The sequence below is a fragment of the Liolophura sinensis genome, chromosome 6, assembly GCF_032854445.1.
Source record: "Liolophura sinensis isolate JHLJ2023 chromosome 6, CUHK_Ljap_v2, whole genome shotgun sequence".
NCBI lineage: Eukaryota > Metazoa > Mollusca > Polyplacophora > Chitonida > Chitonidae > Liolophura > Liolophura sinensis.
Window position 1 is genome coordinate 51,908,814 of NC_088300.1, and position 15,467 is coordinate 51,924,280.

A 15,467-nucleotide genomic window follows, 5' to 3' on the forward strand; every position below is an offset into this window, starting at 1 on the left:
ATTGTACAGGTGTATGTTCCTGCTGTGTTGAACGTCGTTGTGATAGAGGTGCATTCAGCTGTATACATGTAGCTATTGACTGTAGTACGAGGCCAATGAGAAACGGCCCCGTGGCGTTTGCATGCCTGCAGTAGAGACATAGTTGTTCCAGTCAGACAGTTGATCGTGAATCATGTCTATACGTTTTGTCCCATTTCTGAACACACATTGAACACGCTTGCCTGTGACTTTGTAAGGCACAAGTGCTTTACAGCTCGGGCTGGTAAATTGTTAGTTCACACAGTGGCAGTAGTATAATACTTGTGTGTTACTATGGTCAGCCTGTCTGTCCGACAGATGACCTGTTAGACAGAGTTTGTCTCAGGTGAGCAGACTAAAATGTTAACCCTTGTGTTGATCTGATATGAGGCGCTGTGGCCGTGGTAGCATGTTTGTACAAATGATAACATGACGAGCCATTAGCAGTTGTAGCTGATGATCATCCAGGATACTTCCTTATTGCGTAAAACAGGAAATATGCTGAAACATGGAATATGAAAAACATACATGTACAGTACATTCTATGCCATAACAGGGCCAGGTGCAGCACTCATGAAAAGACAAGCGGTAATGGGATTATTCCTACATGGATACAGATGCATATCATTTGTGAAAGTTGACACCTAGATGCATTGTATTGTTCAGGTCTCTGCTTTGTGTCATTGCCATAACACAAGGGTGTGAAATTTACTGCTGTCTGACTCTAAGGCTACCAGGAATCTGCCCAGCATGCATGCGTATACACATGCTGATTCTGTCTGGGATTGCCTTGGGGTTCTTCTCAAGGAGTGTACGTTTTCAGCAGGTGATCACAACCATGTAAGTACATGTATACTAGATACGCCATGAAGGGATCCAACTTTTCCCCAAATGGGTGGATCGGAACGCTCTGAACTGTCACTGTCCAACTCCTCTGAGAAATAGTTCTAGTTTTTTGACTCAAACTGATACTATTGTATACTGAATGACATGTCTTCCATGTGTAAGTTTATGTTGCTCTCTGTTCACTTACAAACACTGCACCTGATTTGTTATGGCCTGGCTGCTAACTCTATATACATATATATACAGTGTAGGCAATCTGAAGTACTCGGACACTGCATGGGTCCGCCAGGCCTTCTTAGCAATTTCCACCCCCATTCAGTCTGTTCCCCCACAGAGTTTTTTTTTTTAACAGGGATTATTGTTGACGTCACCACTGCAAGGTACTTGTTTTCCGAACTGACCGCCGAGGCCTTAAAAAACTGTACTTTGAAGCCATTTTTACCCACCAAAGCAAAAGTTGAAAAGTTTTATTGTACTGTTATATGTTTTTACGCGTCCTGAACTGCACACTAAGGAATTAAGCCAAAGCGTTTCATGTATAACTTAAGGTAGCAAGGCGGATGGTCATGGGCCTCCCTCAGACACAGCCTCCCACCATAATCAGTTCTGGCCGCCGTATTATAAGTGAAGCATTTTGGACAATGGCGTAAAACTCCTATCAAACAAATGAATAAATACAATGTACGGGATAACTAAGAGATCTTAGACTTAAGTCAAAATTTCAAACCCCTTTAAAATTGTTATTTCTTATGAAAACCTCGGCATCAGAAATTTGGCCAGAGATGTCAGTATCATAAATCGCATTCAGATTGATATGGCAGTATATTTTCTTCTGCGTAGCTAAAGCCCATCTCGAAAATGACATTGTTTTGATACAAATTCCCAGGTTACAGGCCAGCTAGACTTGGATTGGCCATCTATGACGTCACCCGCTGAACCATACCGGGCGGCCGGCTGGAGATCGACTAGGGCGGTAGTTTTATTGTGTTTGGTGGATTTAAAGTCATTATTACGTTTCTCAGGAGCCCTCTCGGTAATATACTGTTGAAACAGGTTATAATCTTTATAATTAGGACCATTTGCTAAATCAGGACACTAGTCCTTTAAGTGACGTCCATTTTGTGTTTGATATTTTTCATTCTGGTAGTGATTTTTAGATATTAGCAGATTTTAAATACATTCTGAGCATTAGATGTGTTTGGATCCACAAGTAATGTGATTTTGCATTTGAATTCCCATTTGAGTTATGGTTGGTTGGTCATTTGTATGACCGGTAATTCACATTTTAATTAATGAAACCAGTGCGATTTAAGTGTTGAAAATGGCTGGTTCGGATAAGCTTTATATGTTCTAGGTTACATGAATATGTGTTAATATATGTTTTCTCGAGGCCGCCGGACCAACGCAATCTCATAAACTGAAACTATTTGTGGACTGGGGATTTTTGGTGACGCGCTGTCTAAATATATCCAGTGTCAGAGTGTGTTTGTAACTGACTCATGAAGTATATAAGCATGCAGTAGACTGACCTACATGTGTTCTTATGATTATCTGTACATATGTTTACTAAGCAGAGTGTTCATTTACATGTATGTTTAAGCTTGTGTGTAGTGCTCTTCTTCAGGAGAGCCTTCTACAAAGTACTGAGCCATACATGGGAAGGTCTGCCAGCAGTCTGTGAAATCGTGAAATATTCTTGAGTACGGCGCAAAACACCAATCAGACAAATAAATAAATACAAAGTACTGTTCCCGGGATCACTAAGAGAGGCATACTTGACGTTAAGATTTAAAACTGAAGTTTTATGAGTTTACGATTTTGCTTTATGATTTCGTAAAGAGAGAAGCTAATGCAATAAAAAGAAAGGATCCTTAGAGTAAAAGACAAAGTAGCCACATCTGATTCACATACACACTGTAAATGTCTGTTTACTTGCGTGGTACTAACATTCGCGGATTTTGCTGCGAACACATTTCCGCAAAAATAAGTGCCATCGAATATAAAACCTATGTAAGTAATTTATTCATGTAGCATGCTTTATAGTTATAAATTCGTTAACAAGCACTACAGTTGGAATACTTTTTCAAACACGTTCATTAGAAATGCCTATTAGAATGTATTTCGGCTTCACAAATCCAGCTTAATTGATCGTCAGTTGATCTTGCCTTCCGTCTAAGTATCGCCACATTGCGTCTTTGTTGTTGTTGATGTATTGCCGCGATTACGGACATACAAATTGATAATTTTATACAGGGCGTGTGTTCATGATACGATATACATATGATGAGAGAGGCTGTTTTATTATCGCCTGTACTTGCCTTGCAGTCAGATCACCTTGCCGACGTGCGCGATACATCGCTGGGGGGTGGGTGGGGGGGGGGGGGGGTTGCTCGCACTTCAAACTTCCTTTTTATAAGTTCACTTATAAATAGTTGACTCAAAGTTTCACTCACACTGCTGATGAATGAGAATTAAACAGTGAGATTTATTTATATCACATTTAATCCTTCGTCGTCTCCCTTATTGAGTGACACGAATATTTGCTCACACTGTCTTCAAAAGATTAAAAGCTTAGGAGGATTAACTTCCTTTGTCCGATCAAGCTAATGTATTGTATAGAATTTTTCACATCTTACAGGTACAAACAGGTTTAAATATAACATTGTTACTTCAAGGCTTGAGTTGTTTTATTACTTGACGTTTCGTTTGATTTTCATTTATCAGTTGTCCAAAAATTCTGTTGAAAGATCTGTGAAAGCCGATTCCTACAAATGTGTCTTCTTACCAAATCCATGAAAGTTTATGCCCGGGAATAAAAAGGCGTTTACAGTACATGTACTTCATATTTATACTTTGAATGTAATTGTATTCAAAAAAGTGAAACACAGCAATTTGTACAGGTATAATGCAATGGAGGCAGGTGAAAAAATATTTTACCTGTCACCTAAGACAGGTGAAATGTTATAAACATTTCAAGCTTTGTGTATGTATACATATATTTATATTGTATATGGGCATTTTATTATGAATAGATTGCAAGTGTCAATTATATATTTGGACAATTGTGGTTAACACTGCCAGGTTTACATATAGCTCTACCCATGTATGGTTCACTGTACACCTGATCAAATATACATGATTTAAGATAATAAATAATATACATATACCTGTAGACTTGTATTAGAGGAAAGGATCACTCATACTGCACAAGTACATGTACTTGTGGGTTCCAGACCGGGCTGCATTGACATGTCTGATCAGGCTTGGTTTAAACTGTATTAACAGCTTGCATGCCTGTACCACACTGTCATATACATGTGTGTAATTGGTTGTGGCAAGATGTCTTTAAAGTACCTGTACAATGTAATGTACATTAATTGTGGCAGACTGCTCCATTAGACCAGTGTTACCACTGGGCGCCAAAACCTTTGTGAAGTCTCATGCATAATGTAACCACTTTCAGATTTGGAACATCACAATGGCCTGAGGATTGTATCATATATATGTACACATTATCACGATATTCTTTATTATAATTAAGGTAATTTGGTGGGTTTTTTTTTATCAACTTACATTCAATTTAAATAGCCTTGTTCTGTGGTGTGTTGTTTTTGTAACTGTGGCTGTCTGACATTAACATAACATTGAGAACAGTGTGCAGGTATATGTTACAAATGATACCTTTTTTTTGCATGAACAAGCAACTTTAAGTGCAATTTATGCATACTTATACTTAGATTCTTTGATTTTTATCAATCAACAAAAAATAATTCCTTCAGAATACGCTTGAATGAACTCCTTGCAAACATGTGAAACGGTTGAAGAATTACGTTAATAATGTAGAACAAAGCATTTAGATAAACATTTAGATTGGAATAATTCAGTGCCAGCCACTGAATGTTTATGCACGTATTAACTCTAAAAATCAAGGTTCATGTTTGAAAAAAAAGTAGGTATGCCGTATTGTCTGGTGTTAGACAGTTTTGTATTCACATTTTCAGCTGCCTTGTTCTGAAAAAGGTGCTATTTTGAACAGCAAGGTACTCTCCTATGAAACTGTGTACGTGCCTGGATAAGGTGTGATTTATCTTCATGACTCAACATGTTCAACACAATAGAAACACGCAAACTATTAATCATGTTTACATTTACTTATAGTATAAAGGAACAAACTATATAAAGAGCGTGTCCTATTTTTGAGTTGATGTGAAAAAGCACACTTTGTGAATGGACTTCAGTTCAGGCAGTCACAACCGCTGATAATAAACATATAAACTGGTCCATGGTACATGTACCAGATCAAGTGACTGAAAGCACTTATAGAAAGGTTTAAGTGTTGAGACATTCAGATCAGCAGATGTACAAGTTGAGCTCTTGGCAGATGTGGTTACTATATATTTAGTACAATGCTATCAGCCACAGGTACCTGTTGTAACTGATACATATTTAAAGAAAGAAAATTAAAAATAAAACAAGATAAAATGAGTTGTGATCACAAGCTGAGAAAATTCATCCCACACAACACAGTTCAAAGTTAAAAGTGGAATTTAGTATACAGATTAGTTAAGTTCTAACCCATTACACCCTTGTACTTCCAGGTTAATCCAGATAAAGAAAGTGGAGGAAAAATACATTAAAAATGGCCCTGTGGTATCAGATAAGAGGGAAAATAGCACAGAGAAATTGTCACCGCGGACCAGAGATTGGAGTAGGTTGAGCTTGAAGGGGAAACACAACAAAACTTGGTCTCAATACAGAAGTGAGAAGGAAAAATCTAGACTCAGTGGATTGAAAAGGGACCGCGTCAAGCCTATTAACATGGGACAGGAAGTCTTTGGCAGTGACCATGTAACGGTGTCATCAGACAGAGCGCCAAACATTGTCCAGCAAGATCAGGTGTCCGGAAACTCAAGTCCAGGTGAACATTCTGACAGCCAAAACATGCCCTGGAAGAGAGCTAAGGTTGATCAGAGCCCTGAATGTGTTGAAGTTTCAACTTCATCAAGTAGTTCGTGCTGCAGGAGAGGGTTAGATTTCAACAGTAATATCTCACCTGCCAAACACACTTCACCCCAGTGTATAACAAGCTCTGGGCTTTCTTCCCCTTGGAAACAGAAAAAGTTCATGTTTGTTAAAATAGACAAACCATTGGACAATGATGATGAACTTTCTGATTCTTTGCCAGACTTGGAAGAAATTACAGAAAACCCAGAAAATGATAACTTCTCAAGTCCGCCTGTCTTGGAGCGATACAATGCTGTTGTCTCAGAGGTAGAGCCATACCATGAAACTGCGACAGAAACCCTGGGCCTGGTAAACAGGACCTGTATAAGCTCTCCTGACACTGAAAAGACACCTGTCAGATCTGGCAGCTCATTGGATAGAAGTGATTCCAAAAAAGCTCCCCCAAAATATGCGTTTAATTTGTCTGCTAAGTTGTCCAGTGTACAGGTACGTGAACTTCTTTCAAAGATGCCAAGTCAAGTGACAAACAAAACCCTTGCATCTAGTGGTAAAGAACAATGTGTGAATAGAGCTCAGAAAGAAGAAGAATATGACTACGATTCTAAGAGCACATATTCCAATGATGAGGATAGACATTTTTTAGATGTTCTGGATTTCTCTCCGTCAAAGAAAATGAAAATGGTGTCTGCATATGGGAGCACTGTTGCGAAAAGTACTAGTCCCATTGTTTCTTTCAGTGAAACGGCAAACCAACCTGTGGGTATAGTGCAGAACAAAAGGCAGCCCCAAACAAATTTGGACAGAACAGGCTCTATAACAGCACCTGCTCCTAGAATATTCTTTGACTTGACCAAATTCCGGCAGAAAAATAGACAGGCAAGCACTGTCCGAAGACAGTATTGTTTGCAGAAGGGTTCCTTTAAACCGACATGTTCTTTAACCAAAGCGGACTTAGTGAAAAGAAACAGAAAAATATTGTATCCTGCTTTAGTGACAGAGTTTGCTCTGCCAGAAGAATTTGTCGGAGTAGTTGACCATGACAGAAAGTTTTCAGCTGCTCAGGTGAATGCTATAGATGCAGCCATGGAAGATGGAGAATGTTTTATGAATCATGTCATGGATCTTGCTCAGGCATTCTCTTTGAACAACATGCCTCCTCAGTCTGTGGTTGGACATGTGTACCATGAAGGTTTGCTCAACAGTACCTCTATGAACCAGAGCTATAAAGCTTTCAACACACTCTCCTTTATTCAAAGAAAGTTCCCGAGTGCTATCAGAGTTGACTGGACTTGGATAGATAACGTCATGGACAAATTGGGGCATGGCCATGCTTCTCTAAGTACTGACCAGTGTTGCATTGTGAACTGTTGCCTTGCACTTCGGCTCATACTTCAAGTTTTCCGTGGGGAACTGTGCACAATAGACTTGTCCGACCCAGTCCTTATTCGAAAGACTCAAGCTTACAAAGTGCTTTCGGGTGATCACGAATTGGGTCGTCTCAAACAACTTACAGACTGGGTGGCAAGAGTGCTAACTAGTGGGGAGTATGAGGAACTGTGTGAAGCCTACATCAATCTTCAGTTAGAAGGAGATAACTGTCCAGCTCCTAACTGGCACTGGCCAGACTGTGTCTCCACCGAGGCTGTCACCATAACTATGGGAGAGATCAAACCAGTGCTACCCTATCTACAACAGTTGCTGGAGATTGGCGTTCTCATCAGCAGCAGTAACATAGACTGTGCTCGGCGGCTGGCCGACAGCTTTGTCCAGGTATTCTATTATTTGCCTAACCTGGAGCACAAAAAGCTTTTCCTGCAGACAATGTCCTCTGACCTACTCAGGTTCAAGGTGTGCCAGCTGTTCATGGAGGCTCACTGCGATGTGAGTCCGTGCTGTACGGATTTCCCACCCACACTGCAGGATATGATAGAGTGTCTGTTTCGTGCATCACCACCCCAGAGTCAGCACACCCCACCCACAACCCCATCAGAGGAGGATGACTTTGAGAGCAACGTATCAGCGCACACAAAAGTCTCCCCAGAGAGCTGTGAACAGCTGTGTATGCTCCAGTACTATGCACTTTGCAGCTATCTAAAGTGTACTAAAAGTAAGTTCTTGTATGTTAATGTCTCATTTTTTTTTTTTTTTGTGTTTCAATATTTACAACTGCAATACTATATGTTCCAAAACAAAAGAATTGAGCAAAAGAATTCATTTATTTTTCGTGGACACGCACATTATTTGATACAGAGTTTAAGCAACTCAAACTGAACTTTCTCAACTTTTCCTCTAATGGCCGACTTACATCTACAAGTATTTACTTTCGGAAAATGCCACCCTCAATATTTTGTGATTTTTTATTTTTTTTACACAAGCTTAATTTGTGTAGTTGTTCAAGTTTGACTTAAATTATGAAGGTTAATGTATGCATGGAAATTAATGAGTGTTGCCATATATGGATGTGGGAGAGTCCTCGGCAAAGTTCTTACAAAATGGACTCTTTCATTCCTTTCTTGGTGAAATCACTTGTGATGGACATTACAGAAAGAGCATGTTACCATTGTGCTGGACGAAGTACATTCAGGTAGACCTAGAATCAAACCTTTAAGACTTTAAAAATGGTATGTGTTGCTGCCTCACTTGACACTCTCGCTTGCTCGAGCAACGAAACATGACTGGTTGGCCCATTGTCGGTATAGTGCGACGTAGTGGGGTGTCTTGCCTGGTGTCTTCTTCATTTTACTTCAATGGCAGCAGCACCTTGACAACATGGACTTGTTTTGCCAAAAGAAGACACAGTATATGTGCACACATAATGACTCCTCATTGTCATGACTGAATCATTGTTAAGTAGGACGTAAAACCCCAAGCATGCATTCATATATACAGTGTGTTGGGTCATGTAGTTGGCCTATTTTCAGCAATATTGGTTATTGATAGGTCATACACATGCATGTTCTGGATTGACATTTGGACAGTGAAATACCCTAAGGTTGAGTACATTTCCTGATGGCTTCAGATCCAGATTACTGTCATGTATATATGGCAGACAGCAGAAAGACATTGTTTCATAATTCAATTTGTCCTCAAACACTTAAAAGTAATCTCTTTAATACTTGTCCAGTGTGATGCTTGTCATGTTAGGATCATTGGCTGGTGAGGAAACCAGAAAATACGTACATGTACTTGAGGTGTGGAGAGGGACCCGGAAAATGCCCTTCCAAAGGACTCTTGACAACATTTTATTGAAGTCCTTTTCACAGCTTATCATAATGATGTCACATTAGAGGCCCAGCAATGATACAGTAGACACTAAAAACTTTGTGCTAAAATCAAGTTTTGATGTAACACATGGTACGAGGCCCTGCTTCACACTTGCACTACGGCTACTTCAAGGCATTATAAAAATATGCCCCCACCCCATGCTAAGTCAGATAGTTTTAGTACCGTGTGTTTTAATGAATCTGCGGATGTACCCAGCCTCAGTGTGGAAATAAGGAACATAAAGTTTTTGTCACTGAAACATTTGAAAGTGTGTATAGACTTTTAGCATAGCAACTTGGGGAAAATTTGGGGGACACCTTTGCAACAGTTCTGTGTATAATCATGTGTTGTGATCGTGAACATAAGTGCTATGGTGTTGGTGTTGGGGCCAGTGAGACAGCTCATTAGACATTTGTTGGCACTCTGTTCAAGACACTGTTCGGATATGACTGAATAAAGATGATAATCTGCATGACATCAGGACACAGAAATTCTGGTACAAGTACTTACATGTAGGTATACAGATACCTGTAATTGACAGGTTTTGAACCAGGTGTGTTAAATAAGAAACTTGATCCGACAAAAGACAATTGTGTTCAGTCTAGTCCAAGGTAATACATACATTTACAAAGAACTGTAATGTGATCACCTCTGTTGGAGCGCTTGTGCTGCACACAATGGTTTTACACGTAGACATAAGATAAAATTGCATTCTTACCACAGACCTCTGACAACAAAGGACTTGCTGTAGAGCTGAAAGTTGATAGCAAAAATGGGTTTAGGAACAGTTCAGGAATGCCAGAAACTTGAGTGCTGTTCATGACCTGCCATGTTTAGATTCACATTAGCCCTTCTGAACACAGGCTAAGTATGATTTTGGGATGATGAAACATTTTCTACCTGTTCTGCTGGTTCAAGCATAACCTGTTTACTTTCCAGTTATATGCTTGAAGGACTGACAGGAATCTGTGGGATGGTTGCAGGTCCTGTGTCCCCCTACCATAACGATGGCTGCTGTCTTATAAGTGAAAAATTGTGGCGTACAGTGTTAAATCAGAAATCAAACAAATAAATAAAATGGAACTGTTGTGTACTTATAGGTCAGTGCAACAAGGCCCTGAGGCGACGTGGAAGCACACATGTGGAGAAGATCCAGTACAAGGTGAACCAAGTGGACAAGCAAACTCTGCAGTATGACTTACAGGGTGCCGTTGAGTCATTACGGATCTCACTGATAGAGGCAGCAGGGGCGATAACTCCTCTCACAGAACACTATTTGGTCATGATGATGTGCCTAACGTAACCATCACTGAACACCCCCCGTAAAACACAAACAAGCCCTTAGACAGTATTCATAGAATCTGTTACTGGTGAGGTGTTTGTGAATCTTTACGGATGTAACTAATAGAGGCAGCAGGTTTGATAACTCTATTAACAGAACACTGTCTGGCCTTGATTATGTGCTTACATGTAATTTAACCTTAACTGACCCTCCTAAAATTTTTCAAATTGGCATCAGAATTTCTGTATTTAAATAGGCAATACTGGAGATGTTTTGGCAAAAAATCCATAGATGATAATCAAGTCAAATTTTCTGGACTTACTGAGAATAGCTCAAATAGTCACATTTTTCTAAATATCAGAATCCTACCTGTATTGTTTATATTGTTAAAATGATTTTAAAGTTTGAAAAAGTTTTAATTGTAGTCACTTGATAAATTTTAGGAAATTTGTTAATGTTTTTGGATGATAACATGTGGATAAATAAGGTTGATAATTTCTGAAAGGTACAAAGTATTTGCCTATGCTCCCTTCTAAAATAGAAAAAATTTTATGGGATTTCCACAGACCTATGTGTCTTAGCCTCTTTAATTAAGATTGACATCTTTTAATTATGTAGTTTTGACGCTTCAACATAATAGTGCTGAATGTATGATATATGAATGATTTGTTATCTCTCAGTAATTACGGTGTAAATTTTCCAGTCAGTAAGCAGTTCAATTAAGTTTCAAATTAAACTAAAGTCTAAACCTGTTTGGTATTGCCCTGAGGTGTCCTGTGATGTTGTCATCTTTGGGAATGGACAGAATGCTTTGTTGTAAGAAATCTGCATCTAACTTGACCACAAGTGCTAATAATTAACTGTGACTGAGTGACGCTGAACAAAGTGACCCCAAAACATTTTTACTTGCAGCAGAAAAAGAAAATGCAAGACAAGCTAAATTTCATCAAAATTTATATTTGTCTTTGTACGTCAGCAGTCATAATGAGGATGCGGCCCTGTTATCACAGCAGTATCAAACGTCCAAAGAACAATGTCAATGTCCTGTTAGCGCGGAATATTTGTGAATAAACTGCCCTTGTTCATCTCACTGTTTTGCAATTAAAAGTGGTAATTGTCTTGACACTGAGAACGGACACTGCTCGAAAAAAAAAAAAAAATTTTGCAAGTGATATATTAAACTAGTAAACTACTACTTCAAAATTCAGCATTTTTTGTCATAGTGTTTCAGCATGGAGCTTTCTCATACTTAAATGTATAAAGGTGTAAACAGCTGTTAAATGTGATGAGATGAGCACATCTGTATAATATGTAATTTTGGTTACTTGTAAATTATGTATACCTAACTGGTTTTGCCAAATAGTTCATGGTTGACTGAATTCAAAGCATAATGGTCCGATTGCTCTTTTTGTCCGATCACTTGAAGTAGTGTTTATATCATATGTTTTCTGGATATATCTGTCTGAAAAGACTTTGACTGCCCAAACCAAACTGCTCAGTTGTGTGTATTGTAGAACTTGAAATGGAACAGTGCTTTGTACCATTTTATCTGAAGCTTGAAGACTGCTGAACTTCATTTCTCTCCCGTAATCCTCTTAGATATACGTTCTAATATGGGATGTCTCAGGTAATGATCATGTTCAATGAATGTCTAAATCCTAAGGCAGCTTCAGATACACGTAAATCTTGTTTTTGTATTTGTTTTTTAAAGCGACATATTATTGTCCTGTACAGTTTGTCGGAAAAATTTCCCCCTGTAAATTATGCGTCATCCTTGACTGTGTCATTTGTTGCAAAGAAATACATATTTCGTTACACTTGAATGTTTCTTATTGAAAAAAAAAACTGCATTATGTTCTTTGTTCACGTGAACTACTTAGTCCGCCTGGGTGAGTTGATGGTTGATAATTGAAGCCTTTAAGCTGTGATCTTGTGGAGCCCAACATATACATTTGACAGTCAGACCTAATGGAAAAGAATAAATGCGCGAAAAGTTTTCAAGTGACAGCCAAATTCATTTCTTTCGGAATTACATCTGTTTTTATATGCTTGAAGCAAGTGTATATGAAGGCGTTTAAAGTACCGACTATGGCTACAAATTCAGGAATCTGGCTTCTGCTGGCCCAGTAGACGCTTCACACCAAGTTTGTCACGAGCGTCTGGTAAGGTTCCATGAATTGACTTTGTCAACTTTCCACCACCATTAAACTTGACCACTGTCGTTCAGGCCTCGGGGTCACGAAGCAATCGTAGACTTGGATCAAAATTTCAAATCACCTTAAAATTGTTGTTGCTTACCTTACAAGTTAGGGCAAAACATTGACAGCATTACTTCTGTTAAGTTATTGTACAACAAATTTCAGCTAAAATACGGAACGGAAGACGCCAAATTTGATGATTGAAATTTTGACTTGAGTCAAAGATCTCTTCGTGATCCTGAGGCCTGGGCAATAGTTCGGAGCAAAATGTAAAACACTCTTCAGAAAAGAAGCATTACATTTTTATACTTGTTTTTATGTATAAAAAATCGGCCTTTTCTATCGAGCTCTGCCCGATTTTCTCCTGTCATAATGCTGCCCGCTGGGGTATAAGTGAAATATTTTTGAGTGCGGCGTAAAACACTAATCAAATAAATGAAAATTGGCGAGTCTGGCTGGTTGGAGGAAATCGAACAGAAATCGGTTGAGGCCACAGATCCTCTCCTCCATGCGGGGTATTTTCGAATTTCACGACCGATGACAGGTGAAATCGGATAAGTATTTTTTACTCCTTGTACGTGTGGCGACAAAAAAACCCTTGTCTAAAACGGCAGAAACAGCAAGCTGCGTATTTGCTCTTATAAAATTAATATGAAAAAGGGAAGTATGAATTTTTCAGCCACCTGCAGGCATTGGTGTTTCCATTATAAATGTCATTTCATTGGCATGAACTTAAAAGAAGACAATACTAGGCCAAATGTATATATGTGCATCGATAAAGTATCACGCATCAAGTTTTAAAAGCAAACCTTCAAAGTTATCTTTAAATAATAATAATTCAGCAAATAAAATCGCGCATATTGAGAAAATGGAAAGCGCCGTCATGCATATTATATCACACCGGCCCGGATAGCACAGTCGGTAGAGCGTCCGCTTCGGGACCGGTAGATCCAGGATCAATCCTTGATCGAGTCACACCCAAGACTTTAAAAGAGGAAGTTGTAACTTCCTCGCTTGGCGTTCAGCATGAAGAGGATAGTGCAACGACTGGTTGACCCGTATCAGTATAATGGCTCGGGCGGGGCGGCTTGCTTGCCTTCGGTAAGTCGTCTCAGTGAGGCAGCACTAAATAAAAGAGCGGTGGAAATCCGTCCTGCAACAAGTAGGCACATTACACGTACATGCACCCTAATGATTCCTTCGTCGTCATATGACTGAAAAATTGTTGAGAACGACGTTAAACCCCAAGCACTCACTCGATTAAAACAATCAGGCCCGGGAAAAACAACTGGTTCCTCTGGCGTAACCCAAATCCTTTTTATAGCCTTTTAGTAGTACGAGCCTGGGGCACGGGTGACTGGGATTTTTTATTTATTTGATTGGTGTTTTACGCCGTACGAAAGAATATTTCACTTATACGACGGCGGCCAGCATTGTGGGAGGAAACCGGACAGAGCCCGGGGGAAACCCACGACCATCCACAGGTTGCTGAAAACCGTCCCACGTACGGCCGGAGAGGAAGCCAGCAAGAGTTGGACTTGAACTCACAGCGACCGCATTGGTGAGAGACTTCTGAGTCATCACGCTGCGCTAGCGCGCTAACCAACTGAGCCACGGAGGCCCCCGACTGGGACGTCTATCTTAATCAAAGGGGTGACGCGACATGGTATTCCCGGATACATACATAGAGTTACCAAGTCTTAACTTAATTGCTGTGACCGTTTATAGGTCCGTTTGTAACTTTTTCCAAAAGAACTAAGGTTAAATTTTTTGTTGTCTTTTCTTTTAAGTAGGTAAGTATCTGATTGGATTATCATAACGGTATATAGCCTTGTTCGTGTTGGAAGACTTTTGCAGATCAAGACAATAAAGAGGGTGATATGAAAGCGTATCAATATATAGGGACTGCTTTAATGAAGATGGCAAAACGATGCATACAAGTGAGCACAACGTCTTTCACTCCATGCACCAGTTGCTCTATCACGTCCATTGGAGCTATGCGATGCTTATACAGCCATAGGCCTCATGCAGTTGTTAAAAAAAAACTAAAAAACATTTTGCTGTTTTTAGTATGGCAGCTTCAAGGTCACCGTTTTGGCCATCTTTAATTGTGGGGTGCCTACTGGGCTGCTACAACACATGGGGAAGACATCACATAAGTGCAAGCACCTGAAGTATAGGTCGAGGTGTAAACTCTGCTTTTTAAGCCTAATCACACAACTGATTAATTGGATGATAGCCCACTGAACATTTTAATACACTGTCTAGTTCATTGGGCTAAATGATTTATTGTTAAGATGTCCATGCAGGGGAAATAATCTTTACTTCCTTGAAATTTCCGATAGGTTGCGCTGCCAAAGTCGAAGGGTTTCCTCAGTTAAATCATCCAAGTTTTGCAAGGCAAACAAGATTATAGCCTTTTAATGGCGTGTATATAGATTTGGTGACAAAGTTGATATTGACCGGATTTCTTGGTTTATATAGTTCCATTGCAGATGTATGTATGTATGCTTTGAGTTTTACATCGAACTTAGCACTTTTTCAGTGATATATCACGAGGAGTCATTAGGTGTGTGTACATATATTGTGTCTTCTGCAGAATGTAGTACCTTTAATATCAATGTTTATCGCTAATACGTAATGCAGTCATTCTTGGCGCATAGGTTACACTACATTTTGTGATTTTGTTTGTATATGTAGGTCATCCTTAAAATATTTATTAAAGTGAGCACCTAATACAAACTCCAAATAATCATAAATTTTGTCTTTGTTTGTATCTGGCGCCAATAATTCCATTTCAGTTGCGTATCATGGATTTGAACAAATCGTAGATACTAAAACTATGATGAACTGGGATTGAATAATAAAATAATAATAATAATAATTGAATAATA

The 15,467-nt window shown here is 39.2% G+C and overlaps 1 protein-coding gene across 1 annotated transcript; it reads left to right on the forward strand.

The window, feature by feature from the left end:
* Positions 1–282: 282 nt before the first annotated feature.
* LOC135466874 (uncharacterized) lies at positions 283–12,309 on the forward strand. The gene is made up of 3 exons (XM_064744628.1): positions 283–364; positions 5,463–7,936; positions 10,194–12,309. The coding sequence occupies exons 2-3, from the start codon at positions 5,683–5,685 to the stop codon at positions 10,394–10,396; spliced, it is 2,457 nt and encodes an 818-aa protein (XP_064600698.1). The 5' UTR covers positions 283–364; positions 5,463–5,682; the 3' UTR covers positions 10,397–12,309.
* The last annotated feature ends 3,158 nt before the right edge of the window (positions 12,310–15,467 follow it).